Consider the following 27,630-nt stretch of genomic DNA (forward strand, 5'->3'; position numbering starts at 1 on the left):
TACGATATTGACTGGTGGGCTTCTGGGTTTAAGTTTTTAAAAATTACAGATTTTTTTTTCGAGCTGAAAGGTGACTTCAAGGAAAATGGCAGCGTTTTTTCGTTACACAACTCTTTCTTAACTTTTTGCTTCATACAAATGGTATTAAATAACTGCTAAAAAATTTCTATATGGTAACACTTTTGTTCTTATGTTAGAAAATCTTTTTTGGAATGCTTAGGCGAAGAAGTGTAATGCTAAAATAATTTGTAAATTGGACGTCGAAATGCTTTCAGACTCCATTTTTGTTTAGTTTTTCTTTTTATTTTGTAGATCGCAGGCTGCATTTGTTGTTCTGGCTGTAGTTGCTGTTCCTTTTCCTCATGGATTGGGATGTACTCCCACTTTAGTAGTTGTTCAGATCGGCGTACTCCAGTTCCTGAGCTATAGTTTTGTACTTTTCCTTACCTTTGCTCACCTCGTCTGCAGCGGCAGTAAACGAAATAAAGATAAAGGCAAATTTATCAGGATTTATATTTTCAAGTTGATTGCTTTATTGCTTAGTTTGGATACAAATAATAAATAAAAACGTTTGAGTCAAACAAATACACAATTGTTTCGATGCTTCCTCTTATTGGTCCGCAGTCAAAATCAATCTACAAACTATTGGGCTACAAACACACACAAATCAAAAGTAGAGAGGCTACAGAATACTACGAGTACAGTGCGCCTACGATTATGCTACAGTAAAAACAATCGAAAGGTGTGCCGGGCAAACAGAAGTGCGGATCGAATTTCAACTGAGGTCGAGGATCCGTCAAGGGCGGTTCGCTTATTCCTTGAGGATGAGCTCGACGAAGGCGGTGTCGAGATCGTCTCCAATGTCCTTGTAGCGCTCCTTCTCCAGGACCAGGTCGTCTGTTCAAGTTGGTGTGTGTGGAAAATCATAAAAGAACGCAAGAGTAAGGAACAAAATTAATAAAAAATTCATAAGAAATCATTAAAATTACACTTAAGACCTGACACAAACTGAGACCTTCACACTTAAAAACATATAATCTCGACATAAACTGATGATAATTACCTCTTTTCGGGCAAAATAAATAAAAAAGCCAGCAGTTGAGTTCGCAAAATCGGCAAGGTTGTGCTAGCTGTTAATTTAAAATAAATAAAAAGGTAGCAAGAACAACGGAAAAAGTAAGCAGCACTTCGTTTTTAGAATGCTTTTGTTAACTGAATTTTTAATTCAATTTCGTTTTGTGTTTCGTTTTAAAATAAAATAAAATGGTTTTCAAAAACGTGCTCTAAACTAGGTTTTTTTTAAAAGCAGGGCAGCAGTTGGTAGCAGTTGTGTTCTCTTTCGACGATGTGCAGCAGTTTCTCTCGGGGATTGGCTGAGCTGGGATTAGGCTGGTGGTGCCTCGACTTCGGCAGCAGCGGGAGCCGCTTCGGCGGCTGGTGCTTCAGCTGGAGCAGCTTCGGCAACTGGGGCTTCGGCAGCAGGAGCTGCTTCAGCCGGAGCAGGAGCAGCTTCACCCTCGGCAGCAGGAGGAGCCGCTGCTTCAGCAGGAGGGGCGGCACCTTCAGCAGGAGGAGCAGCACCCTCAGCAGGAGGAGCAGCAGCCTCGGCAGGAGGAGCGGCACCTTCTGCCGCAGGCGCAGCACCTTCCGCTGGAGGAGCAGCTCCCTCAGCCGCCGGAGCAGCAGCTCCCTCAGCCGCCGGAGCAGCAGCTCCCTCAGCCCCCGGAGCAGCCTCTCCTTCAGCAGCTGGCACAGGCTCTGGCTCGGATCCGGGTGGTGGTGGCTCGTAGTTCTTGACATAGGGCACCTCGGCACCCTCTGGTGGCAGATCGATCGAGTACTCGAATGGCGGTGGTGGTGGTGGTGGAGGAGTGGGTTCCTTGGGCGGCGTGGGTTCCTTTTCTGGTGCCTTCGGCTCGCCAGGCGCAGCGCCCTCTCCTTCTGCTCCGGGTTCGCCTCCGGCGGCAGCAGCAGCTGCGGCCGCTTCCGCCTCGGCCGCTGCGGCTGCTTCTGCTGCTGCTCGTGCCTCCTCCATGGCGGCCAACTCCTCGGGCGTGGGCGTTGGCAGCTTGGGCGTCGGCGGCTTGGGGTTGCGCGGATTCCAGAAGGGCTCCAGGCCCACAATCAGGTCCACAAAGGCCTCGTCCAGGCTGTCGCCAATCAGGCAATAGCGCTCTTTTTCAACGATTAGATCGTCTGGTTAACGCGATCGAGATCGGGATCGGTATGCGAATATGTTTGTGAAAAAAGCAATACAAGCGATGGAGACGGGGGATATAGAGTATAAAGAGAGATAAAATAAAACGTGAAAAGGAAGTAGAGCGTAAATTAAAAATAAAACTTGAATAAGCTTAGGGCGGGGAGACAGCAGGAAGAGATGACGGGATGGAGCAAGCGAAGGGTTCACAAATCCTAAACACCAAAATAACATTCTTAGAAGACCAAAGAACACTTTTAAATTATATACGTTATATCTTATTTACACTTTGGGATAGTTAAATATTATTTTGGAAGCTTAGGACTTGAAGAGTTAGTGAAAGGAAAACACTTTGGCCAGTTCTTGAACGCCGAGATCCGTCTAGAGATCCTGTGATCTATTTTCACTGCTTGCAATTGAACATTTTCAGGGTATCTATCTAAGCAGGTGGTGCCTCAGCGGCGGGAGCTGCTTCGGCGGGTGGTGCTGGTGGGGCTTCGCCCTCAGCTGGTGCAGGGGCAGCCTCAGCCGGTGGTGCTGGTGGTGCGGCGGCAGCTGCGTCTCCTTCTGCAGCAGGTGCTGGTGGAGCACCCTCCGCAGGAGCAGCTGCTGGGGCTCCTTCTGCTGGTGGTGGAGCTCCCTCTGCTGGTGGTGCTCCCTCTGCTGGTGGGGCTCCCTCCGCTGCTGGGGCTCCCTCTGCTGGTGGTGCTCCCTCTGCTGGTGGTGCTCCCTCCGCTGGTGGAGCTCCCTCTGCAGGCGCCTCTGGTGGAGGAGCGAAATCACCCGGCTCGGCGTTTCGCACGTATGGCACCTCGGCACCCTCTGGCGGCAGATCGATGGAGTACTCGAATGGTGGTGGTGGTGGTGGTGTGGGAATCCTGACAGGTTCGGCCGGGACCGCCTCGGCGGCTTCAGCCGGAGCTGCTCCAGGCTCGCCGGGAGGTGCGCCCTCCGCCGGCACACCAGCCTCGCCTTCCGCTGGGGCCTCCTCGCCACGGGCAGCAGCCTCTTCGGCCCTAGCCTTAGCCTCGGCCTCGGCCAGGGCAGCGGCCTCCAGAGCGGCCTTCTCCTCCTCGGTCAGCTCCGGAGTGGGCGGCTTCGGGTAGCGCTCGTTGTAGAACGGCGGCATGCCCATCATCTCCACGAAGGTCCAGTCCAGCTGGTCGCCGACGAGGGCATAGTGCTCTATCTCTTTGATCATCTCGTCTGGCATGGCGGATGGGTGTGGTTTGGTGATTTGGTGGTGTGGTGTGGTTCAAGGGTTAGAAAGTCGGATTAGAGCAGATTCGAGAGAGAGAGAGAGCAGGGCGATAGAACCTCCAATGGTGGCCAAATGTGGGTGGGACACACAGCAGACACACAGAGTCGGGTGGGCAAACACTGAACGCTGGACGGTCGATATCGAGATGGCATACGGGGGCATACGTTTTTCGAAAAATACTTTATTTGTGCAATTGCAGCAGCATGGTATGTATTGTATAGTATATGTATTGTATAGGTATATATTAAAGTATAAATAATTAATTTATGTAAATCGTAAATAGATCGAATTAGAATTTTTAATGCCATTTCTTGTTGCAGCATTCTTCTCATTTGGGTGTCACGGTGTGTGTATTCAGAATCAGAAGATTGGTTAGTGTATGGAAATTGGTTTTCGTTTTATTTTTTAAATAAAAGTGGTCTGTATCGGGCGAACCGGGTAACCGGGATAACCGATTTGCAATTGGAATGAAGTGCACTAGCTAAATGTCTTTTGTTTTGGAATCTCTATCGAAAGAGTAGTAGTTCGTGTTGGTAGGCGTGGCGGCAACTTAAAAGTAGGCAAATATTACACAACGTTTTGCAAACACGACAATTTGTTTAAATAATGTATAAACAAGGTAAACATTAGCATATTATTAATACAGTTAAGCTGGCGACAAAATACAAAGTTTTAGCATAGAATTTACTCTTTAAATATAAATAACAGCGATTGTTTGTCTCTCTATTCAATACACGTAAACTAAAAAGAAGGCGGCAATGCGTGTTTTGTCCAAGTTGTCATCTCATCAAATACAAAAGTACAAGTATAATTTAAGGTTTTTTTAAATAAAACAAAACAAGGTAGGGGGTAGCAAAAGCAAAAGTTAAGTATATAGTAAACTCAAGGAAATAATTATTAAATTTGATTTGATTCAACGAAAAATTGTATTGCAACAGTTATAGTAAAATGGCGTTAGCTGCCAGTCATCGAGAATATCGAAATGGATATCGAAGCGGATATCGAAAATTGTTTATCGTAAATTGGAATGCGCTTGCTACGAGAATGTTTTGCTTTAGTTTCTGCCCTTCCGTCTGCTTTTCATTGAGTTTATGTTTATGTTTAGAGTGTTTAACGCTATTTTTGATTTTTGATTAACTCTCCCGTTGCTTGGCGTTCGAAGATGGCTTTCGCATCCGCATGGAAGACACTTGGCGTCCTTGGATCTTGTCTCGTGTGGGTGGTGGGCGTGGCGTGTTGTGGGCGTGGGTGTGGAGATGTGTTCTCTAGTATTTAAATTATGGAAAGCGCCAGTTTTGTGTGCGTGGGTGTTTTGTTTGACGTCAAAGCAGGCAGTTTAGTTAATTTACATAAGCAAATTAGATGTTTACATGTTCTGTATGTCATGTAAGGTGGCCTCCATTTCCTCCTGCAGCAGTTTGTTCTTGCCCCGCACGTTGAGGAGGTCATCTGCGATTTTTATTCGTTTCGGTTTGTCATTTTTGGGGCAGGGCAGGTCATGCAACAAGTGGTTTAGCAAGCAGCGCAAGTTGTATTTTGTTAAGCACAATAACAACAACAACAAAATTATATATGAAAAGTAAACAATAAGAAAATGAAATTATAAAATATTGCATTAACACATAATAAATTAAAATCGAGGTAGGTAATACATAAAGTTCACTAGATAACAATTGGTACTGGATTTGGAATAAGGAAATTAATTTTGATCCTACTTAAAGTTCTATAAATCATAAATGCATAATAAACAACAATAAAACTTGAATGTTACTAGTGATCTTGTACTTTAATTTGAAATACTGCTACACAGATTTAAAAAGTTGTAAACTTCTGAGCTATTTCTCCTACATTCTCAGTAAAATTTTTATAAAATCTTGGACGGACATACCTTCGAGCCTGTCGACTTCCTTCTGCAACTTCTGAACGGAACGTTCAGCGAACTCAGCACGAGCCTCAGCCTTTTGTTTGATTGGAGGAGGAAAAGAGGTAAAAATGGTAAGTTAGTTAAATGTTTAGGATTCAGCAGAGAGAGTAAGCAACAAAAAGTGGCTACCACAGCAGGCAGGAGTTAAAGGAGATACATATGCATTCCTTCACCTCCTGCCAAACTGCAAAATTTAAATTCTGAATAGCCCAACTTGGAGATTTTCCAGTCAATTCAGAAATTAAATTCAACCATTATTTCACTAAGCCAAGAAGCTTCCCAAATATGCTACCAAAACCAGCAGAAAAACTTATTAAATAAAATGTGGCATGACAAATGAACATTAGTCAATAAACGATGACAAATGAAACTAAAGTACATATTAACAAAATCATTCAAATAAACAGCTTAGAGACTAATTCGGTTTTTATTCAACTAGAATGCTTACAAACTGCTGACGCTTGTGTATTTAGGGTTTTTAGACAAAACCTAAATCAGACAAATTAAATGTCATTAAGGGAATGATAAGAGCAACGATTACTGGTGGAGGCTACGCAGTCACTGCATATGTTTGACAGAACAGAAAATGCTGTTAAGATCGTAATTCGACGGAATCTATAATCTCTACGCCCATTAATCTGCGGCGACTTACAGCTTCTACATTTAATTTGAACTGTATGAGCTCCTGTTCGTAATATTTTTGATTGACGCGTGCCTAGACGTCGGGGAGAATACAACAAATTATAAATCAATGGATCAATAGATCAATTTCATTTCGTACATTGGGTGGCAGAATAGTGTGTGCGTGTGTGTGTTGTTGCATGGATGTGAGTTTTTGAGGGTTTTTAAAAAATATCTACCGAAATAAATATTTTTGATCGTCTACTTAGCGAGAATTAATTCTTTCGCCACTAATCAGGCATTATAGCTTTAGGAGTGGTAAATTGTAATTGGAAATCATCATTGTTCTACTCGTTTTTCTCACTTGCAATCAATGCACAAATAGTTGTTTTCAATTTTGAACAAATGTACACACACACGTCTTATGCGAGAGATTGGTTCACAAATACTTGCCCATGATGTACACTCTATAGGGAAATCGATCTATTGATCTTAAACTCATAACTTGTGGTATTCCGCTTTCAATTGCTGTATTTTCACCAAGCGTTTTTCGTTTTCACATAAAAGAAAATATTAAATGTCGAATTGACGAATATGTACAGTAAATTTAAAATTGAGAATAACGATTTGTGCAATTCAATATTTTCTTTTTTGTTTAATTTTAGTGCTTAAACTAAGTTAGCTAAGGAGTATTTGGATATTATCAGCGGATTAACCAACACCACAGTTTTACCGAGAGAGAGACCACAGGATATACTTATTATACAGTTCGACTCTGTCGTAATACCTCTTTCAGAGAATGATCCAATACTTTGATTTGCGTCTCAAAGGTTTCCTCTTTTTGTGTGGCCTACGGGTGGTTTTGTTCAGTGTTGGCAAGCGATTGGGTTTATGTTATAAGCATTATCGAACATAAATTTATTAAGTATTCATGCAAGAACAAATCAGTTTGTATAGGTGGTAAACATCCAGCAGGTGCGCAAATTAGAATTGGGGGTATTGGCATTTTTTAGCGGCAACATTTAAACAAATAATATATATGAAAAAGAAAGAATAGAAAATATAAATTAGTAAAAATGGCAAAAAGGTATTTTGCTTGATCTGTAAAACAAATATCAATGTCGGTAGACATTTTTATGGAATTAGTACAAAAAAACAAGGAAAGAATTTTCCTCTTTTGGAAGGGGCAATTGTCTCGAATACCCCTCCATTTTGGGTATTATGTTAAACAAACAAAATGAGAAACAACAAAAGATAAGTATATATATTCGCTGGTTTGGACACTCGGTTCGCATGGATTGATCGAGCTGGGAAGCTCTCTTTGCTTTTGGGCCACTTTTTGGTGCCAGGTTTGGCTTATTCGTTTCGTATCTACCTCCTTTAGACGAGTGTTGAGGGTCTTGATCTGGTTCTTGTACTCCTCCTCACGTTGGTTGGCCTATATTTATCGTTGTTGTTTGTTCATTTCGTGGGGAGTTTTGGGATTTCGGGAATACGGGGAATTCAATTTAAATATTTATGATTTTTTCAAAGAATTGTTTATAAAATATAGCTCTCATGGAGCTAAAAGTTATAATCATCCTATAGAGATACTGACCTTCTCCTCAGAGACTTCCAGGGACTTCAGGTTGTTGCCAACCACGCGCAGCTCCTCCTCAAGCTCCACGATTTTGCTGTTGGCACGCAAAGAAAATGATAGGGAAAACATGATAATTAAATAGTTGTCCAATAGAATAGCTGCTGGGTATGAAGAAGAATAGCAAAACTCATGCAATTGTTAAATATAAAGGTTTCTTTCAAGCGCAATTTAGGCCCGAGCAATACCAATGACCAACTCAAAGTTGACAACACTTTACTTTCGAAAAAGATCTTGTGACTGCTGCCAATGGAGGCGATGAGTTAAGTTGACTTGAGTTGAGTTGGCCAAGAGACGAGAAACCGTCAAATCATGATGCGAAGGTCTGGCAAATATTTTTGTAATAAAAACAATAGTTTTTCGTACGGCAACTCAAAAAGATTTCACTTTTTATGGTCCGTCCCGCGGCTCAAATCAAATTTACTTAGCTGTTTTTGGTTATTTATAACTATGGAAATTATAAATAAATATTTTTCTATCTCGGGCTCAAGTTGCGCACACAAAGAAACAAACGTGGATTATATTTAACCAAATGCAGTTAGTAGTAGACAAAAAGACAGCGAATGGAAGGCTGATGGGGGGCTTGGCAGTGGACAAACCTTTCGCTGAGCTCGACCTTCTCCTCGGATCGCTCCAGATCCTGTTCCATGAGCACGAGTTTTCTGGCAACCTTTTGCGGCAGGGCGGTGGGCGTGGCATAGCGGGGGCGTGGCAAGGTGTTAGCATTGTGTTAAGTACACACATTGTTTTTTTTTTTTGGGGTTTCGGTTTTTGTTTTGGCATGGGTTATGGATGGCATAGAAAAAAGGTTTTCAAGATTAGTTTCGTGTCTGGCTAAAGCTGCAGATTGGCAAAAAATGTGAATACTGTGCTGGTTTCATTCATCATGATTCATGGCCACAGAGCAGTTGGGCTAAAGAGGTGAAAATTCTCCGTCAGGTTTTGTTTTTTGTTTTCGCTGCGCAACGCTCACCGATCTTGGGGAGCGGTTTATAAAGCGCATTGACCTGCAAAACTCCAGGTCATTGCAGCTTTATTTCCCACCTCAAGCAGGGGTCACCGCGCTTTACAACAGAACCCTGGGGTTTTATTCCCAGCTGAGAGAACTTTCCACCTCTTTAACCTCTTTTCTTGTTTTAAGCTGCTCTTTGTTTGTGCTTTTGTTTGATCTAAACTATTAAAGAACATGCTTTTATCATACACAACATTAGTTGATTTATCTAGTATATTCACATTTTTAACCAAACATTATAAACATATAGGCAAAAGCTAGCTAGCTAGAAAAACAAGAACAAAATCAAAATTTAAACTCAACAGGGGGAAATGCAAAAAGTATATATTTTCGGGGGTTTTAATGAGGTTAGGTTGCTTTGCGGCAGTTTCAACATTGTTTTTAATATTAGGCACAACAGACGGGCTGCGAACAATTCGAACAATATAGATGTAAATTTGGACTTATAACGTACTTTTCACCCTGCTCGGCACGCTCTTCGGCACGTTCCAAATCAGCTTCAACCATGGCCAATTTACGGGCAACCTTTTCTCATACAATATTACATATCGATTCATTGATTGATTGTTGATTGATTGATATAATACAAGGAACGTCGGGTATACAGGAGAACATATAGAAAATGTATTAAATTTCATGGTTTTTTTTTTACAAAGATTTTGAGTTTAGTGAAGTAACATAAAAAGCGTAAGATGAAGTTTTTCATTAGATTTTAATGAGTTTTTAAATGTTTTTTATGGTCTTGTGTGGTGCCTTAGCATATTTTAGTAATAACAAAACAATTTGTGTAGTTTATTGTTATTTTCTTGTTTTCAGTTTTGTCATCCCGTAAAACTTGTGCTTATCGCGTGGGTCTTTAATGTCTTCCTTATCCATACTCTTCTTTGTTGTACTCAAGCTATAGCATAAAATTATTTTTGGAGCTATTTTAATATTTGTAACTTTCGAAATTGTTGTACATTTCTTTTTGGGCTAACCATACAATCTTGATAAAGCTAAATAAGGTATGGTAATAATTATATCACGTTTAATTAACTATAGTCTTCAAAAGCATAACGGAAACCAACGGAAATTAAGATCATAAAGATGTTAGCAGTTCCATATTGAAACATTTATGGGAACTATCCACCGATTGCCAATTTCCTATTATCTCATCTAAATAAACTTTAGTACCTATTCAGAAACCAGTTATAACGAGACGATAAGACCAAAAATTCTTTAAGCATTGTGGAAATTGCTTTAACCCATGTTGGGTCTAGGCCTATTGATTTTGATTGCCTTGCTAACCAAAATTAATTTTAATTTCCGCTTTGGTGTTTGATAATACCATCTAGTGTGCTTAAACGATCCCAATGAATCATGAAAGCCAATGCACCAAGCGTGGCAAGGTGACGAAAGTGTCGTCAGATCTTTTAACTGGAAAAGATAACGAATGCAGATGGAAGTAAGTATATGCTCCACGCACATTTCTTGCCCCTGACTCACGGCACTTTCCATCGGCCTACGTCTGAGGGTCAAGTGATCCCCTCTCGCTTGATGCATCATCGATCGTTTTGGCAACCGAGTTTTTAGGCGCTTATGTCATGGCCCACTGTTTGCAAAATCTACTCGAATCCAGTCAGTATCCCCAAGTATACCATTCGGGGAGCGGCCCTCTCTTATCGGCGCCAGCAGTTAAACAAACTCTTTTCCCAGTTATGGGTTCCATTTTAAATTCTCATGCCTTCTTGGTTTTCACACTATGGCTGCCTTGCCTTAGGTTTTTGCGAAAAGATAAGGAAGCAAAGGCAAAAAACAATACTGAAGAAAGAAGGCTTATCTGCCAATGCAGTTTATCAGTTGGTTTATTTCTTCGATCTGATTGACGTGCAAAACACGTAGGCATTCAGGCCCTCGCTGGATTGGGTGAGGCAAAATGTACTATTATGGGGAAAAGCTGAAGATCTTGTACCTCCCAGCTAGGCATGACATTTCCAATTTTATTTATAGGTTCTGATAGGCTGTTCATCCATCAAAAAGGTAAGCCCTAGTTCCCATCTTTGGTATACAGCATTATAATCTATTTGTCAAGTCCTATTAACTTTTTAACACTTCTTCTATTAAAAACTATTCAATCATCAAAGTTAATAAGACTTTCTATCAAAAAACACCTGAAATATAAAACATTGCCTACCAATCTCCAACTAAAAATGTACAACAATAAGAAGAAACCAAATATTATCTGCTCCCTCTTTCATTGGTCAATAATATCAAATTAGTTTTATGCTGCATTTATATATATTTGTATTTATATATTTTGTTTGTATATAATATGTTATATAAACATTAATTTGCAAAAATATTAATCCAAAATTAGACATTTCCTTGGGTTAATTATAAATTTAAGGTGTGTGGCTCTATGCATTATAACGTGAGTATAAATTACATTTTCTTTACAAATACGTAAATCGAATGGAAATAAACAAATAAGTCAAGAAACTAACCCAATTACACTTTAGTTTAGACAATCAATTCAGTGGCGATATGCTTTTCAAGCTGTTTCTCATGGAAGAGCATTGAGTACAATTAGTAGAGTACTTGTGGACATCGTATAGACCGCTTAACGTTTACATTACATATTGCTATTGGTATTTTACAAATTGAAAGACACGCAGGAGGAAAAGCTTCGGCCTTTGCTAGGGCCGTCTCCAATTTCTGGGGGGATTTGTTCAGACGTTACAATCGAAATTTCATTGGATTTGATTTACATTGTATGTACATCGCGACTAATACATCATTACTATCATCATCATCATCGTCTATACACGTATATATATTGCATATTGTCAGGCGGGCGGGCGGTGCATGATCTAGGTCTAGATCTAAGCTATAGCTGCCCTCAAGCATCATTCGTAATCATCGTGGTAAGCACAAGTTTTGCATCAACACACTGGCTGATTCCTGTGCCAAGTTTTGGGTGGCATTTATATCACCCTCAATCAATCATTTCATTTCAATTCGATTCAATTCCGATATACGCTTGACAAAGGAACCAGATCAGGTGTCGTTATTGGGATTATTGTTGTGTTCGTGGCTTGTGGAGGACAAGGTGGAAGTCTCTTCACCAACAGCAGCAGATGCAATAGTTCTGGATGCGTTATTGTTGTTGGTGCCACCAATAGCGCTGGCATTACATAACTCTGATTTACTGATATCGTTATTGATATTTGTATTGATATTGATATTGTTACTGTTACTGTTGTTGTTATTGTTGCTTAGCTTAATAGAAGACAAATTGGTTTTTAGCTGCACCTCATCGTATTTCTTGTCAGCCTCCTCAGCAAGGAAACGCGCTTCCTTCAGCTGATTCTCAAGAGCGTCCATGCGTTCTTCATCGGCAAGGGCGCGGTTCTCAAGAATCTTGCGAGCACTATACGGATATAGTGTGTATATATAGAGTTGCGACGACGACCATGCCCATAGAAGACAGTGACCAAGTGGTTAGCGATGATTTTTGCCGTTCCCCAGTGGAATTGCAGTTGGTACAGCCGAAAAGAAGGTATTGTGTGATTCATTCGACGTCATCGTCCACATCGTTGTTGGGTGTTCAGTGTGGTGGTTGTTGTTGATGTTGTTGTTGTTGTTGTTGCAATTGTTATGACAAACAGATGTTTTACACAAACATTCACATTTAGAGATACATTTTTGGTATGTGAATATTGAAGTTTGATTGTAGTTGTCGTGGTTGTTGTTGTAAAAAGAGACAGAAATTTGTTGTTGCCAGTTGAGTTAACAATTCGGATTTTTTCTACTTAATTAACAAGTATTTTACAGTGGGTGGGGAGAGACTAGGGGAGACAGGGGAAGACTAGTGGTTAAGCAAGAGGCTTAAATAATGTTTGGCTTCCTCGAAAGCGAAATTGATATGCAACGAATTTAATAGCTGTTCTTTGAGCCAGCTAGACTCGAGCCAAACACTCTTTAAGCTTCGTCTCATTACAAACATTGGGGTATTTTTTGATCTATTTCTAGATATAATTGTTTAACAGCCATTTGACTAATAGACTACCATAAGCTTATGTAGGACATGCCTTCGGTACATCATTTTACAATATTTTTACAAGAATGTGGAGTATCCATGGTGTTCCAGTTCCAGCGGCGGGTCGACATCTTTGAACTGGGCAAACTAAATGCTGTTTACAGAAAGTCTTACAAACTAACTTAGGTACATCATCATTATAAAAGTGACCATTATTTTAGCGACAATTATATCGTCGTTGTTGCAGTTGTTGGTTAAGTAGAGATTAGAAAATAGAGAGCGCAGATAGAGAGAAAAACCCAAAACCTAATTAGTAACGCAAATGTTGACCAAGTGAACCTAACCTCAAGGAGCAGAACCTAATAACCCTAGTGCCCTAGCACGGAGACCAATTTCCGCGAATAAATGTTGTATGTTGACTATACCTCTTCGTATTTCTTATCAGCTTCTTCTGCAATTAATTTTGCTTGTGCTAATTGGTTCTCCAAGAGAGCTACTTTGTCATCTTCCATATTTGTGCGATTCTCAAGCGCTTTTCGTATCCTGAATTTGTCGCAGCAATGCGAAATGATATTTAGATACGATTAAAGAAATATATATGGTAAATCGAACTTAAAAATTTCTCTGTAAACTTAAAAAGTATTTTACATATTGGGGTACAGTGGGGGTATATATTGATTGGGTGGTAATGGGGCATGGACATAGGGTGGAAAGGTGGTACTAACCGTTCGCTCTCATCGGCGGCCTGAGAGGCTTCCGACAGCTTGGCTGTGGCGGAGCCCAGACGCTCCTCAGAGCGCTCCAAGTCTTCTTCGAGCAACTGGATGCGACGGTTCAGAGCGGCAACCTCGGACTCGGCCTATAAGACAAACGTTCGATGGTCGAAAGAACCAGCTGTAGCATATCCATCATTCGCTAGAACTTATCGCTAGAGACTTAGGATTTAATTTATTTCTTATGGAACTAGACTTAATGGTTTTTAGGCAAGAAATACACATAAATATTTGCTACTTTTGGTTTGGTATTCATATTATCAAATTTTAGCTAGCTTTGGTTTGGGTAACATGACTGCTATAAAGAAACTCTCCTACTTCTGCATTTGCGCTCTCTTAAAACCCCCTTTCTTTTTGAAAATACTTAAATTGGTAAGCCTAATTTGTTCCCTACAAAGTCGACCGTTGGTTCCATTTTCTTCTGTGGCTTCCACCTGTAAAGAAAACTTCCTTTTGCCACCTCGTTGCTGTTGTTGCTGCTGTCGAAGCAAGGTCAAACAAACCCCCCAAGCGCCCTAAAACAGGCAACAGAATGTTTGCGTGTTATTTTGGCCAAGTGCAATCGATACTAGCCATCAAAGTTAAACAAAAGTTCATCAACACCACAACCTGATATGGCAATTAGTTCCAAAAAAGAAGCCAATACAAGGTTCATGGTCCATGACGTCATCGACTTAGTTTAATCGAGAGTTTTCCCACCATCAAGAAGCATATACCCATTAAAGAACGGAAAATATTCAATGCTTTATGGCCTTATAGAGGCCCCTGAACGTTGAACGATGAAAAGCGAAAACAACAAGCGAAGCACACGCCCAAAAATGGTGAAAAAAGTATATAAAATTAAAGTCGATTCAAAGTTTGAATCGAAAACGGCTGAAAAGCAATTGGACAAGGCAGTCCGGTGCCAGTTCCAAGTTCCATGTCCATGTCCAAGCCAAAACCATGTCCAATGACTGATATGGTGCCGGGCATAGAGATGGAGATGGATATAGAGCTACTGATATGTACATGGGAATGACTAACTGAGCAATTGAAGCACTGACAAACTGAACAACTGACCAAGTGACGACGCCTAGAACCAAATAAACGATGTGAGTGCGGGTCGTAAAAGTATCGTGTGATTATGAATTGGAACCAACCGTGTGGCTTACGTCATCGTACGAAATACACACACACACACACACAAGTTGAGCGATAAAAAGCATTTCGAATTGGGGGAGCAGGCACAGGCAGCGCAGCTTTCCAAACACGAAAGTCACACAACAAAACCGCCGATGAAGCCCATGAGGCAGCGACAACGAAAAATGCCAAAAAATCAAATGAAAACTGAATGAAATGAGCGAAGTTTTTATACTCTTGCAAGTAAGAAAGTGACTTGCAAAATATATAAATCATTATAAAACATTTAGAAATAATGATTTCTAATATCTCAGGTATTAATCTCTATAAACAGCCAAGTTATAATGGTGCGTTCCGATTGTTGCTATGGCAACTAAATAAAATTAGTTCCCATCAATTAGATATAAAAAGGTATACCCTTTCTCAGGGTATTCCAAAGTAAATCCGAAACAACGAAGAGCAAAGCAAAGAAGTTGAAGTGTGGATTCCAGTTGGGTTTCGTTTTGTAGCGGGAGTTGCTGGTCGTCTCCCTCTTGCCAACTCTTTTTTTTTTTTCACTCATTAACAAAACGTATTGAAGATTAAACGCTTTATTAACTGGCCACCAAAAGGGGGGGATTGGGTAGGGGGAAAATCAATGGGCAAAGAAAAGCGGCGACAGAACACGTTTCAGTCTTAAAGAGAGAGGAGATGATGGCCAAGTGTGGCCCCCAATTGTTGTGGAATGTATGAAAAATGACCGGCAAAATGCAGAAAAAAATAAGATCGAAATGCCAACAGAAACTCTCCATAAAATCCAATGCAAAACTGTGTGGCCGAGAAATGGTACCAGAAATTGTTGACGGCTTAGTCACACACACCTTGAAATTTACGTGTTTTTCGTTTCGTTTTTCCTTCTTTTTTTTTTTTGTTTTATTGCCCTGGCAACCGAAAAAAATAAACAGCAACAAAAAGAAAGACTTATTGGAGCGGTACACGTAGGGCGTGTTTTCATTGTGATGATGCATTTTTAATTATGAACCGAAAAATAAGCCATGAAAATGTAAAACACTGTTTTAAAGACGATGATGATGCTCTCAAGCATAAAATATTTTTTCTAAAAAATTCCGCTGGGCTAAGGGGTAGGAGGAGGGGGAGGGGAGGGGTAAGGGTGGAGCGATGGCGTCATATGCTGTAATCTCCGAATTACGAAACTGGCAAGAGGCAAAGCACACAAATCAAAACCAATTTGTCACAATGCGCGCATTGAAATTATCAACGTTCAATTGCACGAGGGGAAAATGAAGGAAAACGAGGGAAAAAAGGGGAAAAGACCCGAGTAGAGTGACATTGAAAGCATTGTATAGAAATACTGAATAAAGCAAATTATGTTTTGTTTTAGTTTTTTCCGTTTTTTTAGAGGGAAGCGGAACGTCAATCACTTGCTAAGAGCGTGGAAAAAAATCAAATAGGGAGTAAAATCCGGCTTTAGAATCTTTTCAAATTCGAAATCAATTTGAATTTTAAAAGGAAAAAATACAGTGGAACTTGGTCAAGAAGAACTGAAATATAATTTAATAATAATATTTATATTTACTGATAGATTTGTAGGGTTTAATTTAACCTTTATTCAATCGAAAACCTATAAAAAGTTACGTTAGGGAGTTTCGACTGTCTTCAAAAATCTTCTCCCTTAGCAATGACGTCATATATACACACACACACAAAGGAGCCCTCGCTCTGAATTGTTTAATTAGAATTGAATTAGGAACATGGCAGTGCCAACGGGCAAAAGCTGGAAAGGAATTAAGAGAATTAAACCACTTATTGATGGCCATGGCGTAAAAATCATAATTAATCGAATTTAGAACACCGCTAGCTCTAAGCGATGTGGCTTCTTCTTTGCCGGACTTAAAGCCGGTTTTTTGTCGCTGAGAAAGCAGAAAGCTAGAAAAGACCAAGACCAACCGAATCGCTCAATTTACAAAAGATTTCTTTCTCCTTTTTGGCCTTATGTAAATGCGGTGGTGTGTGTGTGTGATTGTGTGTGTATGTTTTATGCTAATGCCTGAGTGTGTGCCGTCAAGCGGGAGAGATAACACACACAATTCGAAAGGTGAATGAATTCGGTCAGCGATAAGAACAGTTAGCCGAAAAAAAAGTTATGGGGGGACCGGAAGCACCCTGTATCTGAGCCCGAAAATTCGTTCATCACGAAAAGAACAACAGCAAGACTGGAAAAACCACCAAAGAGTAAAAACAACAGCTAAGAGAGAAAGAGAGTAGGAAGAGAGAGCGCGCCCGTTAAAACACTTGCAGGTTGTCCCGCTCCCACACACGCACACAAGAGGCCACTTAAAACGCTGGCAGAGAGAGAGGGGGCGAAAGAAATGCTGGACTGGAACTGGACTATCTTTTTTTCCCTTCATTTAGGTAGGATTTATGCAAAATTCACAAGACAGGTCACGCAGTCGTTTGTTGCCCAAACCAAAGGGTAGCAAATTTAGCTGGGAAACTAGTGGCGGGGCTTACTTCTTCGCGGCGCACCACCTCCAGTTGCAGCCGCTTGTGGAACTCCTCGCACTCGTCTTTGTACTTCTCCATCTCCTCTTTGGTCTGGCGCATCTTCTTCTTCAGCACGTCCAAGAGAGTGCCTTGTGGAATGCTGGTCGTCATTTTTGTGGTTTTTATATATTCTTCTTGGCGGAGGTTGTGGGTGTTTTTCTGATTTACTGGCAAAGTGTTTTGGGCACTTGAGCTCGTTTTCTTCTTTTTTTTCCAACTGAAGAAGCACTCTGCAGACCAAATTTAATTTACAATTTGGAACTTCGAAGAACGGAACACACACACACTCACGAAAACGAAAGAGCTCGGGACGCACACACACACTCGCAGACAGTGAACCACCGGTTTTTCTTTTGCTTCAACTGCTTTTTCCCTGGCTTGGATTCGAATTCTAAAGGGCAGTGCTTGGTGGCAAAACTGACAGGCGAACTTCGGAAACAGAATGGGCTGCGTTTAAATATTGAATATTGCTATTTGGTGGCAAAAACACACACGGAGAGAGAGACAACGACGACGCGACTGCGACGAGTACGTAACTGGAAATGAATCCACCGAATCGCCAGTCGAAGCGGCGGTGGTGGTTTGTGCGAGCGGGACAACCAGTGGCTTGGCCTTCCAGTCTGTCTGCCTCGCCTAAAACGGTGCGCCAGTGTGTGTGTGTGTGCGGCTGGAAAACCTGTTAAAAGCCGCTAAAATTCTGTCCATGTCGACATTGTTGTTGTTTTGGCATTAATTAGTGAAGAAATATTTCGGATTTTTGTCATTTCCAGGCAAATAATATTATGCAAAAATCGGACATGTAAAATTGGTTGAAGAGAGATGAGTAAGCAGGCAAGGTGGCTTGCAGGTGTGTGTGCGTGTGTGTGCCAACGCAACGAAGCCCCCGCCCCCACCGCCGCCCCCCGCCCACTCATTCCACTAATTGCTTCCACTACGGAAAACGGAAAACACAATGCCGGCGCTTTATCACGCTTATCAGCAAACGACGTAAGCGCAACGTAATGACTAATCGGGATGTTAACCGCTTTTTTCGAAACGCTCAGAAACCACCTGTAGCTCTTAGTATTCCCGACTTTTCGACTTTTTGACTTTCGATGGCGATGGCGTAATTGTTTTGATAGTGCAAACAATGAGCGCTTTTCCATTTTTAGCCCGGCGACATTGAAGAGAAATTAAAAGTAAATAAAAGGGGAAGGTCGCCGAGTATCGGCGTTTAATAATTAATTTGTTGGCCAATTTTGGCAAATCGAGCTTGGCCCGCACGCCGCATAGTTTATGCTTTGCCCAAATATGGCCGGGTTTTCCTTTTAGTTTTTCAAACCGTGTTGCCTTTTTCAGCGCATCGAGAATTGAGCGAAAAAATTGAACAAAAAAATAAGCACTAATACCATTTAGCGGTCTTATCGGACGCTCTCTTTCTGCCACCCGCACAACAGCGGGCGAAAGAGAGGGAGAGCAACAGGTGGCCGGCGAGTACCGTTAGGCATTCCAGCAATTGCGTAACTAATTAAACAATTGCCTGCAATTAAGTAAACATATTTGCCCAAATTAATGGAATACTTTACAGGGGGGGGTGGGAAAAGATATACCAAAAAATTCTCATATGAAAATATTTTTATAAAGTATAACTATAAGCAAAAAACTTTTAAACACTATTAACCAAATCGATTTTAGGCCATCATTCAAGTGAAAGGTGAGAAATATAAGTGGTATAAGCCAAGTGGGTCAAGATTTACAACAGCTAACCGAAAGAAAACACGAGGGCCGAAGAAAGACCCTGAGGGCCAGCCAAGGGTTAAGACACTACTAGAAATTCGCGAAAAGACGAAGACGGCGACGTAATCGCTTTGCAATGCGAAAAGAAGCAGCAACAAATTGGAGCAATTGCAAAAGAACCTAACCAAACTTTGGAGTCCCCTTTAGCAGAACAACAACAACAACAGCGAGGTGGCTTCTTCGCTTGGTAAAGATATATGCAAAAGGTTTAGAAAGGTGATTAGTTATATGAAAGAAATTACGACCGACTCCAAGACTCAACCACTAATTACCCGCTTAAGCTGTGTGTTCATGATGTTGTGCAGCTCGTTCCGGATGATGTTGAACTTCATCATGGTGTCCGAGCTGAAGATTGATCTGCCAAAGGCCAGTCCCGGATAGTCCGCACAGCGTCCCTTGTTCCGCCGCGCCTCCCGCTCGGCCACAATCTCGGCCGCCTCGCTGGTGCACCGCAGCTTGGACCACTCCGCCGCCTGGTTGTCGTCGTCATCCGCCAGGGCGATGCCCTCGTCAATGGCCCCGCCACTGATGTCGGTGGCCAGGCTGTCGCTGCTCATCTCCATGGCACTGGACCGCTTGCTGCGCTCCTTTTTGCCTGAAGATTTCTTTTTCTTTTCGGACTTCTCAGATTTCTCGGATCTCTCTGACTTTTCACCCTTCTCCCGCTTCTTTTTCTTGCTTTTGACGGAGGTGGTTGTGGCTGCTGGAGGAGCGGCTCCTTCTGCCGAAGGAACAGCCATCGGTTGGCTGGCACCTTCATCCTGGACACTGCTCTCGTCCGTGGGCGTGGGACTGTTGCTGCCCAGGGAATTGGTCACCGATTCGCTTAGCGGCAGACTCAAGGTGCTCCTGCTGGGGGGCAACACTGCCTCCTCCGGCTGCTGTGTTTGCTCTGGTTCTTCTGGTTGCGTCTCTCCCCTGAGATTGGAGAGGGCGCTCTTGGAGTCGCCGCGATAGAGGGCGGCCAGAATCTCCTGGACATTGGGCACATTGGGACGGCGTGTGCCGGCGAAGCGCGGATGATGCTGGTGGCCACGGCGCTTCAGCGAGGCGGGAACCAGGCTTGTGTTGCTGGCCGTGTGGCTGCCAGTGCCACTGGTGCTGGAGTCGTCGTGGTGCTCCATGTCCGAGTCGCTCCAGAAATCGCTGGCTGGCGAGGAGCTCCTGCTCCTTGTGCGGAGGGTCTCGAACCGTTCGTACAGCTGGGCTAGATACAGTTCCGCCTCCTCATCGCAGTAGTAGAGCAGGTCGTCCAGCAGGTTCAGCTGCTCCTCGATGGAACACCAGCGGGATGAAAGGCCCGAAGATTCTGAATCTGCTCGCTTGTTGCTCCTTCTGGTGATGACTCCCCGTTGTTTTCTGGGCAGCTGCTGCTGCTTGGCCTTCTCCCTGCCTGGCTTATCGGTCTTTAGCAATTGTTTCGACCGCTGTTTCGGTTTGGCAACTGTTTTGCTGCCAGTCGGCGACTGCACTTGTGTTTTTTCTGAAATGTTAAAATTTGTTTTTCTTCGATTGGCTGCTTTTGCAAAACGGGGCCACGCTTTCCTAGTTTTGGTATTTTTGGTTATATTTACAAACTGTTTTTTGTTGTTTCTGGTATTTACAAAATCCAATTATTTACTTTAGTTTTGTGTAATTTGTGGCCAAAATTGCTACGTGAATTTTTTTTACTGGAACCAGCTGTTGCTGGATTGGGCAGTGTGACCAGTCTGCAGTATACCAAAAATACCAATTTGGCTGGAAGGGCTGGCAACGGTGCAACGGGAAATCTGGAAATGGCAACCGTTTCAAACCTTTCCAGCTGCGTTGCCAACTACACCACCATTTTCTTTTGTGCGGCTGTAGTGTAGCAGGCAATTTGAATATCGCAATGGGAAATTTTAAATTGTTTACGCTTTTGCTGCTGCGGCTGCTTGTCCTGACCCCCGCTGGTCAGCAGATGGCGATGTGCTCGTTTGATTTGATGGGCCAACGATTGCCGGCGCGCCGCGTTGCCAACGAATTTGATTTTCGGGCCTTGCTTAACGGTTATGCTGCTGCCGGTTATGTTGCCGGTTAACGGTAACGCTGTTGCTGGCGCGACTTTTGTTGCATTTTTTTGAATTTGTTTTTGTGCTTGTTGTTGTTGCGGCTTTGGTTTAACCGCCACTGTTGTTGTTGCTGTTGTTGGTTGTGGTTTATTGTTGTATCTCACTTTTTGCCATTCATATGCATTATTAACTTTTGCAGTTCCTATCTTTAATGTTTTCTCGTACATATTAATTATGAGCAATGCTTGTTGTTGTTTTTGTTGTTTCTGTGTGATTTGGTGCGTGTTGTTTAATAGTTATGTTGTTGTTGTTGTTTTTGCTTTACTTGCGGCTTTCAAACAGCTGGGCTCATTGTACTGTTAGCTTCGCTATTTTTATTGATGATTTAATGCAAATCTTTCTGCGAATTTTCATTAGCGCGTGAAAATTGCCGAAAGAGAAGAGAATTTCCGCAACACAGTTTTTATGTAATTAAAAAGAAAATCGCTAGAATTTCATTTAAATCGCCATTAAATGAAAGTAGTGATTTCTGTGGCAAGTTAATCAAACCGAACGGAATTTAATTTAATTTATGAGCGTGTAATTTGGTTGGTAATTAATTGAATTAATTTAGTTTTTCTTCGGTGGATTTATGAGCGGGCGGCTGCTGCTGGCTTTTCTGCTGCTTTTTCCTCGGCCCCTCGTTGTGTTGTGTTTGTGTTGTACTTGAATTTTGGGGCCATGCGCTCACCGTTAGATGGGCATGAGGAAACTCTCTCTCTTACCCACTCTCACTGGCTCTCTGTCTCTGCGTGTGGCACGCGTGCGAGTGAGTCAGCAATATGGATCTGTATAGGATCCAATGCGGATCCCCACCCACTCAAAGCGAGAGAGAGAGAGCGAGAGGGAGAGCAAGAGCGAGTATCTTACCAAACACATACATAATTTCCACTCTTCCGCAAATTTTTTTCCCCAATAAAAGAGAATTTTCAGCCTTTTGATTCATTTAATTGCTTACTCTTTTTGCTTTTTCTTCATTCTTTTCAAGTTATTAGTCAGCGGCATCCGTTTGTCATATTTATTTTAGAGTCAACATTGTCTGATTGCCTGATAAGTTATTACTTTCAGGGCCCAGCCGTAGCGATAAGTTTTCCAAGCATTTTTACCTGCTCAGACTTTTTTGAATCGCTGCCAAATGTCCTTGAAATACTTTCCCAAAATGTGGCAATCAAAAGACGAATCGCAATTCGAATTCTTTTTGGAAACACTGAGGCCCACAGCGAAAAATGTTCTAGATTCAAAGCTAATTCAGAGGAATAGAGAGTACGTGTACGTGTTCCTTTTTTTTTTTGCGAGAACATTTTCTTTTTGGCAAGCCAACAGAGTGCGTTATTTGATATCTTGCGTTTGGCTATTTTCAACGAATTTAAAAATAGCGCCTCTCTGCCAGGCGTTGCCAACAGCAAACACAGAAAACGAGAGAGAGAGAGAAAAAAAGAGTGGGTGTGCTACGTGTCAATTGCTGACTGTTTTGTTTGAAATTCAAAAAAGAATTTATGATGTTTTTTGGAATTTAAAAAAACACACTATATTAATGTTTCCCCCAAACAATTTCTCCGGTTTCAAACAGCCATGAAATTGGCGTTAAATTGACGCTGCCCCATTTTCGAGACAATCTCCCCCTAAGAAAACCACCGGCTGTCACCAAGTCGCTTCTGAAATGCCTGTTATAAATTTATGTGTATTTCTTGCCTTGAATGCATTTCAAAATATTGGGCAGAAGCATTCAAAATATACGTATTTCTCTTAAGAACTAAAATGACTTATGGTAAATATGAGGAAATAGTTTGGGATTCTAGACTTCTGACAAATAGCGGACTACATTTTCAAATGATTAATGGATTTTTTTCCTTCTATTTCAAACACTTTGTTAAGTGATTTAACTAATTATGTTTTTTTTTTAGGTTTTTTCTGTATTCCGTTCAATATTTGTCAATTTTAATTGTGAGCTGTCAAAGGAAAAGCACATTCATGGGGAATGTCTGGTGTATAAAACTCAAAATTGAGATATTACAAACTTATACATTTTAAGAAATAAAAAAATGTTGAAATCTTTATAATATTACGTCATGGCTACATATTTATTGGAAACTAAATATTCATTAAATGTGAGAAAAAAATATAATATTTTTTTTAAACAGTGTAACATAACATTATTTGGGATTTATAGCAAATAAAACTTTCTTTGTTGTAGTGGAACTAAAATTGTTATGTTAACTAGTGTTTTTTAAACTTTAGGATCAAAATGTATTTTTTAAGAAATGACTAAGATTTCGTTTTTAACATTCTTTCAAAAAACTGCAAAGGGGTGACTATTTTTTAAAGCTAGCTTAAAACCTACTCTACAATATTAAATATTAATAGATCGGGACTTACGTTCTGCAGAGCCTTGTTCTTCTCCTCCAGCTTGCCGGTGACCAAAGTCAGGGCCTCCTGGGTCTGATCGAGCTCGTTCTCAACGGTCTGGATCTTCTTCTGCAGCTGGCGAGCCTCCTCCTCGGCCTACGGATCCAAATAGACGAAAATGTTATTTAAAATCAAGGCAATACACGGGAATCGCATGTGTTAACAAGATTTATGGTGTTGTGTGAAAGCCGGCAATTATGCTTTTTGTTACAATAAGTGTTTTTCAATGCTCAGTTGGTTACACAGAAGAAAATTAGTTTACTTGGCAACTGATGTATGAAAATCAAAAATTTTATTTACTTTTTTAGACTTTATTTATAAGTTAATAATTAGTTATTAATAAGTTAAAAATTAAAATACCATAAACCTTATGACACTGCCTTAATTTTGAATATTGGGTTTTTTTTTTAAAAGTCTGAAAACCTATGCACTCAAAAAAGTATTAGTTACAAAATTTTACATAAATAAGAAAAATTTTATTTACTATTTTTGACTTTATATTATACTTTATTAATAAGTTATAAATTAAAATACCATATACCATATGACATTGCCTAAATTTTGAATATTTGGATTTGTGTAAAAAAGCCTGGAAACCTATGCACTCAAAAAAGTATTAGTTACAAAATTTTACATAAATAAGAAAAATGATCTACTGCTTAAAAAATTGGTTTTCAATTATAGTTACTTGAAGTTAATGTGTCATATAGTCAAAAATATGTGAACTGGTTTCCGAATGAATTGCATGTTTTGGATATTATGATTAGTTTTGGTTGGGCTTAGAATTTTTTTTTAATTTTTTAAAATTCCTCAAACTGTTTCGGTTTTCTTCTGTGTAGGAGGGGAAAAGGAAATGGGGTGGCTGACTCCGAATCTCCGAATCGGACTCACCTTCTCGGCGCGGGTGTTGGCATCGCGTGCCTCCTGCTCGCAGACGAGAGCGCGCTCCAGAGCTCCGTCCTTGTCGACTTTCATCGCTTGCATCTTCTTCTTGATGGCATCCATGTCTGTTTTGTTTTGCTACTCAGCTGCACTCGAAAGAAACTGCAATTGAAACGGAGATGGAGATACAGATTGGGATCGAGTTGTAGTTAAGTGTAGCCAATAAGGCAATTAGCAAATTTATGCGATAACCATCAATTGCAACGGAAAAACAAAACAAGGTTTATGCGAAAGTGAAACTCTCTGGAAATATCATTTGCATTTTACAATAGTTTCAGTCGTTCCAAATTGATTTACAAGCTCAACTTCATAGGTATATCTATCTTACAACCCAAAGCTGATCCTTAAAAAAATGGATTATTAATGGGAATCTCTAACGATTAAAGTCAAGGATTTCATATAAATATTATCATTATTTTAGATAGAAAATCCCGCTTTATCTTCATGCTATCAGTAAAGATACAGAATGTTCTCTACATATCAAGATAATCATCGAGTGATTTCGAATAATGGCCACAGCCATATTTGGACGAAAGGTGGCAAAGCCAATAAATTATTCTGCCTGGCCAAAAACCGAGTCACTCAAGGCCCCCTCTCGAAGCCAGACTCTTTGTTCAGGCTCATCCAACTGATAAATTGAGAATTTAATATTTCGCCGGCGTCTCTTCACGACTTTTATTGCCCGATTCTTTCTCGGGCGTTTGCTTTTTCGAGAGTGTTTTCTCATCTCACAGTAAATCATTTAAACGAGAATACCTGACTAGGTAATTCACGTTTCTGATTCGGATTCCTGACTTCATTTTCTGGGGGTGACTTCTTTACCGAAAATGTGTGCTTAGTTATGCCGATCACATCGGATCACTTGGTATTGTAGAACCATGCGAAGCTGGGCCAAGGAACTGGGGAATTTCTTAAATAGAGAGTTCAGTCACCAAGCGAAAATTGTGTCAGTAGATTGGGGTAAAGAGAATCTGGGCCAAGAGATTGGTAGGTATATTTATTGATATTTTTAAAGGGTTTAACGAATGGAAAGATATACGAGAATAATAGATTAAAAATCAATGATTCTTTGAATATATTAAGTTGTAATTTTAAGAATTATACTTTTAATGTACTTTTATTATGCACATTTAAAATCATAATTCTTTGAAATGTTATATATAGTTGCATACTTTAAAATACTCAGCTGAACGAAACTTTTATTTTTTCTCTAAATTCGGTTTTCATCTTTTAATTAAGAACCCCACAATGAATCATCTACCCAGCTGCTATGCCCTATTTTTCCCCCTTTCCCAAAACCATCCAGACTTCTGACTCAGTGTTAACGCAGCTGGAGGGTTTGGCCCCTCCTTAAGACCCTTTCCCCCTGCTCCCCGCCTTCTACCAACACCAAAACCCACTTGACCAACATTTGTCATGGCTCGAATCGAATGCAACCGCCGGCTAATTGACTCGAGTTTCGCCTCGTGAAATTTTAATTCTTTATTACGGCTCATCGCTGTCATTTGCTGTTCTCCCGCCTTAAACATGCATTTATTTTTAAAAACTCTGTTTACATTCCTGAGCCTGATCCGCAGCAAAAGCAGTGGCAATGCAAAACAGCGACCAATCGAAAAGTCAAAAAAGTTGAATTTTAATGAAATCGCAATCGAGGCAAATTTTTTGTTCCCTGAAACATATATAAATATATCTGCATGTGTATGGGCTATAAGTCGATTGAGGTGACACATTGAGTTATGTTTGCGTTGATTCAGCACAAAAATTCGCATGACATCTTATAACTTTCGGCAATGACACACATATAGTCCATATATGGGCCTATACCAAAGAATTAAAGCTAAATAAAAGGTTCCATACATTATCATCTTTGTGATAAAATTTGTTATTATAAGTTGGAAGTTTTCCTGGTCTTTAAAGCCAAACAATAACATATCAGTTTTCATCAAGATAAAAAAATCTAGACAATCCAAACATTTCCGTCCTACGCACATTTATTAACTCGCACTCAGGAATTTGTATCTGACCCTCTAATATGTACTTTTCCACAGGAAATTTCCAAATTATCCAATGGAAAATTCAGATTTTCGTTATACAGAATACAGAAATATCTATTAATAGAACCCAATATACACACGTTTGTTTAAATGGGTCTAACACATATAGATTCTTTAGCTAAATGCCTTGGGCAATAGTCGAAGCTTTCTGCTCTCTATTTCAGTGTTTTATCTCTCTAGCTTAGCACACACAGAAAGTATCTAAAAATAGGACAACTGAGGCATCTGTTGAATATCTTGCCTCCCCACGGATATTACTTAATACTAAATAGAGAAGTGCCGAGCGAAGGGAGCTTTCTGGGAAATTCTTGGTGGATTTCGCCTACGTTCGCTGCAGATCCATTTGGCATCTGAGGCCAGCGGTCGTGTATCGGATTTCACAGATACAAAATAAATGCTCGTGGTTCCAAGTTATATGTGGTGGGAATAAAAAAAAAGTTGGGTGTTCTAAAAATATTCTACCACTAACACTTGGTTTAGTTTGAGAAAACACAAGTTCGTTAAAAAATCTTCTAACTAAACCCCTGTAACAAAAATCTTTAAATATCTTCTTTATCATTCTTATCTTTATCTTATCATTTGTTTCTCATAAAGCAGTTCTTTAAAAAGAAAAAAGGGTTGAGATTTTTGAAGAAAGTATGGAATTGCAAACCCATTATTCTTCCTTTTAAACTCTACACGAATGCTTTTAGAATTGAAGATCATCCCAACTGCCCACTACAATGTTTATAGATCTCATGAAATGCGTTTAGCAGAAACCCTATATAGCGACTTGCGGTTAGCAGACAAACTTGACAAGGTCTCAAGAATCGTTATTCTTAGTTTTTCTCGAACTGCAAAGGTGTTTAACCTCTATTTGGGTTTTTTATTCTGACTGAAAATATTTTAAATATTCTAAAATACTTGCGGATGGTTTAAAGTTTAGAATTGCACAGCACTTTGGTTGATTTCAAGTTGGATTTGCAGAAACTTTGGTTATATAATTGTATTTTTCAGTTGATTTGATCCTTTTTTTCCAATTAAAATTGAATTATTTTCAATCACTCAACAGGTTTTTTAGTTTAAAAATTCGTTGATATATTTTATATTATTTTTTTGATAACTAACGTTAACGTATTCCTTTTTTTACTTACAAAACTTTTATTCGGAGTTATCCGCGACTTGAACGGATTGTGATGTTCAACTGAAAATATTTATTCAATATGTTGACGTTCGATGCTCGCCGCTTGGTCGATTTCGAGCGGTCTGCGCTGGTGTGTGTCCGTGTGAGCCGCCGCA

At 40.5% G+C, this 27,630-nt stretch overlaps 2 protein-coding genes across 2 annotated transcripts; one reads left to right on the top strand and one right to left on the bottom strand.

The window, feature by feature from the left end:
- Nucleotides 1-509: 509 nt before the first annotated feature.
- LOC108011512 (uncharacterized) lies at nt 510-27,525 on the bottom strand. The gene is given in 13 exon segments (XM_070995779.1): nt 510-897; nt 5,347-5,416; nt 7,379-7,441; nt 7,601-7,676; nt 9,106-9,176; nt 11,943-12,060; nt 13,395-13,528; nt 19,154-20,364; nt 22,013-22,046; nt 22,048-22,104; nt 23,327-23,452; nt 24,248-24,400; nt 27,486-27,525. Coding segments are annotated over 12 exon segments (2,160 nt in total). The 5' UTR covers nt 24,362-24,400; nt 27,486-27,525; the 3' UTR covers nt 510-811.
- On the top strand, nt 17,648-18,679 carry LOC136117116 (uncharacterized). The gene is made up of 3 exons (XM_065866457.2): nt 17,648-17,756; nt 17,934-18,121; nt 18,169-18,679. The coding sequence occupies exons 1-3, from the start codon at nt 17,648-17,650 to the stop codon at nt 18,268-18,270; spliced, it is 399 nt and encodes a 132-aa protein (XP_065722529.2). The 3' UTR covers nt 18,271-18,679.
- Nucleotides 27,526-27,630: the final 105 nt, after the last annotated feature.

The sequence above is a fragment of the Drosophila suzukii genome, chromosome 3 (assembly GCF_043229965.1).
Source record: "Drosophila suzukii chromosome 3, CBGP_Dsuzu_IsoJpt1.0, whole genome shotgun sequence".
NCBI lineage: Eukaryota > Metazoa > Arthropoda > Insecta > Diptera > Drosophilidae > Drosophila > Drosophila suzukii.